At 44.1% G+C, this 6,783-nt stretch overlaps 1 protein-coding gene across 1 annotated transcript; it reads left to right on the forward strand.

The window, feature by feature from the left end:
- Window positions 1–596: 596 nt before the first annotated feature.
- Window positions 597–3,833, forward strand: LOC119009321 (pentraxin fusion protein-like). The gene is made up of 3 exons (XM_037080440.1): window positions 597–669; window positions 796–862; window positions 998–3,833. Exons 1-3 carry the CDS (start codon window positions 667–669, stop codon window positions 1,606–1,608), a joined length of 681 nt encoding a protein of 226 aa, XP_036936335.1. The 5' UTR covers window positions 597–666; the 3' UTR covers window positions 1,609–3,833.
- The last annotated feature ends 2,950 nt before the right edge of the window (window positions 3,834–6,783 follow it).

Genomic DNA, 6,783 nt, shown 5'->3' on the forward strand with positions numbered 1-6,783 from the left:
GTTCTACCCTGTATGCATTGAGAGCAAAGTTCTAGATATCAAGTGTTTTTTTATGCAATGTGTGTATACAAATGTGGAATGTAATATATGTTATATATCAGCTAATATATCAGAATTTTAAAAAAAATATCAATGTTGTTAGTATTGACCCTTAAAAATCCAGAAACAGTCGGGAAAAGCATAAAAGCTATGTCTCCTTCACGTTCTTTCTTAACAGTTTATTAATAAGAAGGTAATTTCTGAATGTTTTCAACTAAAATGATGACATATTGCACCTTTAATACAAACACTCATAATTACTCGTTCAAGTTCAACTCATGGTAGAGCCTTCTAAGTACTAAACTTCACAAATCCCTCACATGTGGCTTGAAATGGTTGTTCTCCCTAGTGATCAACACTGTCTAACATGTGACAGGGACACACACACACACACACACACACACACACACACACACACACACGTACTGGTAGGTGAAATTGTGTCTGTTCGCATCAGTCACACGAAAAGCCCAGTGTCACTGAGCCCTCACACACCGGGCCTATTGTCAGAGGATCGGCTGAAGAGCTGACGTCATGGCCTGTGCTAGGAGGGAAGAGGACTGGGCTCGGGACACGAGCGAGTGGGACTGAGTTAGCAACATCGAGGGGCGACAAACCCGCATCAAAATGGTGAGAAAAGCTGTTTCCTATTCTAACTTTTTCAAATATTTCGGCCCCTGGTGTATTTTGTTTGTCCAGAGACTGATGGGGCTTCATGTTGTGAGACGAAAACGGATGTCTTGTGTGTGTTTGCAGAGTGTCAACACTGTGAGGTTTGCTGTGGTCGTACTTAGTGTCTTTGGGTTCTCCTCAGCCACCCAAGGTATGAGTTAAAAAAAAACACATTTAATTTAGAAAGATGGTAATTTAACTTGTATTTATACAGAGAGGTCCACTTTAGATGTAGACAATATTCAGTTTGAACAGATTCTTTTTTTTTTTGTTTATGTTGTTCCAGTGGGTCTGACCGACAAAGTCCTGGTCTTTCCTTATGAGACGGACTTCAGCTTCGTGGCCCTGATCCCACAGAAGGAGATGGGGCTGAGGGCCTTCACTCTCTGCATGCGTGTGGCCACCGAACTCCCGGAGGAGCGCCAGATCATCCTGTTCGCCTACCGCACCGCCGACTACGACGAGCTCAACGTGTGGCGTGAGAAGGATGGACGCGTCTCCTTCTACATGAGCGGTGACGGCATCTTCTTCCACCTGCCACCCCTAACCACCTTCCGCACCAGCCTCTGCCTCACCTGGGAGTCTCGCACCGGCCTGGCTGCCTTCTGGGTGGAGGGGAAACGCAGCACCTACCAGGTCTACAAGCCGGGGCACACCATCCGTCCAGATGGCACCGTCCTCCTGGGGCAGGACCCGGACAAACACCTGGGGGGTTTGGAGGCCGTGCAGAGCTTTGTGGGAGAGGTGACCGATCTGAATATGTGGGACTTTGTGCTCTCCAGGAGCATGATCCAGGCCTGGCATTACGGGCACAAGGTCCCCAAGGGCAACATCTTCGACTGGGGCACCCTGGAGTATGAGCTGAACGGGAACGTGATGGTGGTGGATGATGACTGACTCCCTGTGGAGTGGGTTGCTGAGAGAGACGAGGCCTTAGAGATGTGTGACGGACTGATGATATGTGTGGTTGTCTTTCTTAGATTCACTGTTGCTTCATTTTAGGGCCCATGTAAGTACACAAATCTCAGTTTGAATATTGCATGAGGAACGTCGTGATCATCTGAGAGAGTGTAGAAAGGAGCAGTATTTCTGGGCTTGGTTGAATATCCTCCCTTTTATAACCACTAACTATTTTCAGCAGCAAAATGCAACAAGAGCCAACAGCTTGTGGAACACAGAAGTCAGTTGTTTTACATCAGTAACTCTTTTGTATGTCAAAGCCTCATTCTTTGATTGTTGTGATCCTTTACTGAAGTAAAAGTACCACACTGTGAACATTCTCCATTACAAGTGAAAGTCCCGCCTCCGTAACCTTACTGAAAGGAGACCTCTTAGGCTTTTTCAGTTGTTTTGCTTTCCTTCAGTGATTTATAAAAGTTCTTGTGCATGTAAAAGATCTTAAAAAGTTATAAAGGTCAAAGTCCGCACTGACAGACGCTCCCCTCTCCCACAGAAAACTATGCTCCCCAAACATCTCATCAGTAGTCCCGCCTTGAATTCTGTCACAGATGTCACCATGTCATGCATTTACATACTTCATACCTCGTGGCACAGAAGCTCGGCTGCTCTGTTGTTGCTAGCAGTGCTGGCTCAGGCGTGTGAGAGCCGACGAATCAGAGATAAACTGGATATTTTTTTGGAGGAAGGGGCCTTAAAGAGATGTGCACTAATGTGTATGTTGCATTTTACTGCTTTAGATGTTAAAGGTTGAACTCATTTAACTACAATATAACCTGTTGGGTCGTTTAATTTACAGCCATGCATCATGTTCGATAAGATGATCAGATGTATGACAGCTCATCACTGTCCTGTGAGAACCACAAAAATGACATATTCCAACTAATCCAGGAGGGTTTTTAAGTAGGAGTTAGTTTATCATAAAGGTGCACTAAGTAGTTTTAGGAAAGAAATTTTAATCAGAAAATAAAAATGGTATCTTCAGTGAGTGATTTTTACGACCAAATAAACTGAATAAACAAACTGACCTTTAAGGACAACACGCTTTAATTCTGCTCTCTACTTTGTTTATGTTTGGCGGACCCTGCCAGCTCTCAGCTTTAGACTTATCCAAGCTTATTCCCCTCTGAGAACAACTTGTGTCTTCAGTCATGGAGATAAATAAAGATTACTTAATGTATATTATTTCCTTATTGATATTGTTAATATTACCTGTCTGAGTTATAATTTCTCTACCAAAACTACATAGTGCCCCTTTAAACGTAGGACAATTTTCTCAGCCCACACAGGAACCCTGCACAACCAATTCACCAACACCACATATGGGGATAGATGCTTTACTGGACAGGAGGGCTGTAAACAGCTGCAATCTGTAATGTAACTAGCTGTCAGATAAGTACAATGGAGTGGAAAGTGCAATGTTTGCCTCTGAGATGTTGCACGGTGAAAGAGTGTACATTTAAGCTTTCATTTGCACTTCAGTTCCCTACTTAAGTACACGTGAAAAACGTTGTTGTGCCTCATGTATCCATGAGGTGGCGCTCTCTACTAGTCCACGTCAAACAGACGCTCCTTAAACTGAAGCACGACCAAGCTCGCATCTGCTCGTGATTTGACAGATTATTAACAAGGCCACCAATAACTGATGAAATGTCAAGAATAAAAAAACAGTTGCTACAATCCAGATCAGTTTACATTTAATTACTTATTATTTACATGTGTTTACTACAAGACATCAGGTTACATTATCTTGAAATTTTCACCAGCCTTTAATAATAATAATAGGCATTTTAGATTAGAATTACAGACAAATGTTGATTCCAAACTATCTTCTTTATTTTGTCAGACTTTAACGTACTGCAACAAATGCAGTAACACACGTGCAGTTATTGCACATCAGCTTGTCCAGTGAGACCGATGATAAAAATGTAAAGGTTATTAACACATCAGACTGGCAGATGTGTTGTTTCTACTGTAGACCCGGTGATTTAACTGCACTCGGAGACAAACAAACGGCAATTATCGTGTTTAAAAATCCGTCGCCATAATTTTGCCCTTGGTTAACATAGTCACTCATGAATTTTCCATGTTTTCAACTGATGTAAGAACGCTTTTGGGTCTGAAATAAGAAATCTTGCCGTGCGCATGACTAATAATGTTTGCAATTAAAGAGAATATTTCATCTTTGAACTCTTTCGGCCTCCTTTTTCTTCGTCATCTTTCTTTTCCCTTTGGACAGATTTTAAAGGAATAATCACTTGTGTGCATAATTCCAACAGGGGGGTTTATTAAATGTAATTTATGTTGATTTAGGAATTAATAGAAGAATCTTTCGAAAATGGATTTCGCTCGGTTTGGCTGGAGGAGAAAGCAGACACCGAGGTTCGACACAGATAGAGAAATGCAAACAGTCATTCTGTTTCCTGGATGTGTACATTGAGACCATTTGTTTTGGCTCCTGAATGAAAGACATTTGTGTTTATATTTTCTTTTTTTTTTTCTCCAGCCTTCCTCAGTAAACCAGGTTTAAGAGATAATAAGTGTACTCTCTCCCTCCCTCTGTCTCTCTCTGTGTGAATGGTGAGCTTGAGCTCTGCCTCCTGTGTGTTTGTGTCGTCTGTCATCTTTCCAGGTGTTTCGTGGCGGAGAGGACGTCACCTGGAAGTCGCTCTACGTCCTCGTTCTTCTCATGTGATCACAGTCTATTATTTTGTCACCCTGTGTGCCATGCCGTAATCTCTCTACGTCGACTGATCGCTCCTCTGTTGCTCCGCCTGAGGTTTCCTCACAGAGCACAGTAGAAACAAGAAATGACACTTAACTGTGGCCAGGCACTTTGGTTCTGTCCAATCACAAATGAGAACTATTGTCCCACATCCCTCTGTAATCTGAAATGTCTTTGTGTTCATGAAATGTGGTTGTGCTTTGTGAAACGTTGCGTTTTTCTCAAAGGCTTTGGTACCCCAAAATGTCATTTTGTTCCCTGAAATGTGTTGATGTTTTCTCGAAAGTTACTGTGTTCTCTGAAATGTCTTGTTGTGTTTTGTGAAACGTGAGGATTCGTGCAATGACATTGTGTTTTGGTATTTTTTCTTATCAAGCTCTCTGAAACGTTGTGTGTTGCCAAATGTCGTCATGTTTCTCAAAATTTGGCCTGATATGTTGTGTTTTTTAAAATGATGTTGGGTTTTTGTTGTGTAAGAGCGGTTTTGGGGAGTTTTTCCTTCTCCACGCCGGGGCTCGTGGGATGGAGGATGTCATATGCCGTGTGCAGATTGTGAATCCACCTCGAGGCAGATTTGTGATATCGGCCTATATGGATAAAATTGACTTGAACTTAAACGTTACTTGCAGAAATCAAGTCATATGGAGTTGCTCCACTAACAAGCCCCCCCCCCCAGAATAAGCTCAAGGTCAGATCTTCTCCATCCGAGTGTAACACAGTAACCCTGAGCTCCACTGTGCCGTCTCTGTTCGCCTACATGGCTCCGTGCACTCGTCCTCCCTGCCCTGCACCACCATCGTGACCTCCTTGCAGAGGCGAGGGAGAAGTTTTCCAGCGCGCAGCCCATGCAGCCAGGCTCCCTTGAGGGTGGGAAAGTGCTGTGTTCTGAGTGTGTGTATGTGTGTGTGTGTGTGTGTGTGTGTGTGTGTGTGTTTATTCCGACCAAATCACCCATCGGCTCTCTCGCAGCAGCTAAATAAGGAGAAGGCAGGGCCAATGAGTTCTGACTGCGGGTCAGCAGCCAAATGTTCCACCTTCTTGGATGTTGCAATGCATCAATCGCAGTGCCCACTCACTGTGCGGTAACACCTTTGTGGACCATCTGCCCAAGCCTGGCTTCCCTCGGCCCTCTGGTACGCAATCACACACACACACGCACACACGGTCTGTTACACGGTTATGTTATTTCCTTCTTTTTGCATCTCTGCCCAAGAGGGGTACTAATCCTCCTTACATACATACACATGCAAAAATTCCCACCTAGAAAGGTTTAGCTTCGTCGCTTTGATAGTTTAGTCACTTGAATTTCAAATCAATTTTTCAACTCCAGATTTGAATCACACAGACTCATTTTTAAACATCCCTCTTGCAAAGGAAGAAAAAAAATGTTGGAAAAAATGAATTTTTCCCTTTGATGAACACAACCATTTTACCTTTTCATCCACAGACAGGTTAATCTGCTGGGGCCACAACACACACACACACACACTCCTCTGTTTCTGCACCAAAGGAAGATTAAAGTATGTAACAGAAGGGCAGAATCAGTGTCCGGGGCTCTTCACAGAGTGGATAATTATTCCTTCTGTGTCCCTGTATTGCATGTATTATCCAACTGAGCAAACAGTCTCAGGGCTCCTTGTCCTGCTCGCAGACAGGGCCGCCAGTGAGGGCCTGTGAGATCTGCATATTGGCCCATGGTGGTTTAAGCTGTGCGAGGCGAGGCGGCGCCACTGACTGTACGTCCGTGCGTGCGGAGCTGGTGAAAATGTTTTCCACGCGAGAGGAGATAGACGGCAAGAGGGAGCCGCGCGTGAGCCGGGCGAGGGGGAGACAGAAGGAGGGCCGTTCTGGATTCCTTCGAGCAACTCCAAATAGATTTCCAGGCAAAACATATTTGCATACGCAAGACAGTGCTACGAGCTATCTGAGTGAGCCGTGGCATGTGTGCACTGAACAGATGGGTAATTTTTTTAGAGCTTTCTTGCAGAAATTTCAGCCCATTAAATTGAGATCTCGGGTATCATTCAGCCAGCTTTTTCCTCTCCACGTCAGGATCAAGTCGCTCTTTTTGATCAGATGGATGAAATGTCTTGCTCTCCGACGCGATGCTGTCTGATGTGTTTCGATGAGTCAAAGATATTACGGACAGCCCACACGCTTCAATCAGCCTCTGTGAATTCATGCGTTGACAGAGCCGAGACGGGAACATACAGCAGAGGGAGGGGAAGGCTGCGGCCCCTTTCTTCAAACTGAGTCAAACCATAGTTTCTGCTACCACTTCTGTCACCACAGAGAGTCTTCTGAGCTGCTAAAAAGGCATGAATTCAGTCCTAACAGTCGATGTGTCGACCAGATTATAGTTTGCTTTGTGTGTTCATCTCTCTCATGGT

The sequence above is a fragment of the Acanthopagrus latus genome, chromosome 20 (genome assembly GCF_904848185.1).
Source record: "Acanthopagrus latus isolate v.2019 chromosome 20, fAcaLat1.1, whole genome shotgun sequence".
NCBI lineage: Eukaryota > Metazoa > Chordata > Actinopteri > Spariformes > Sparidae > Acanthopagrus > Acanthopagrus latus.

Bases quoted from the DNA above. Each gene is read 5' to 3' on its own strand.
- LOC119009321 (XM_037080440.1), top strand. The intron at 863-997 runs GTATGAGTTAAA...ATGTTGTTCCAG, and splicing joins GTTCTCCTCAGCCACCCAAG to TGGGTCTGACCGACAAAGTC.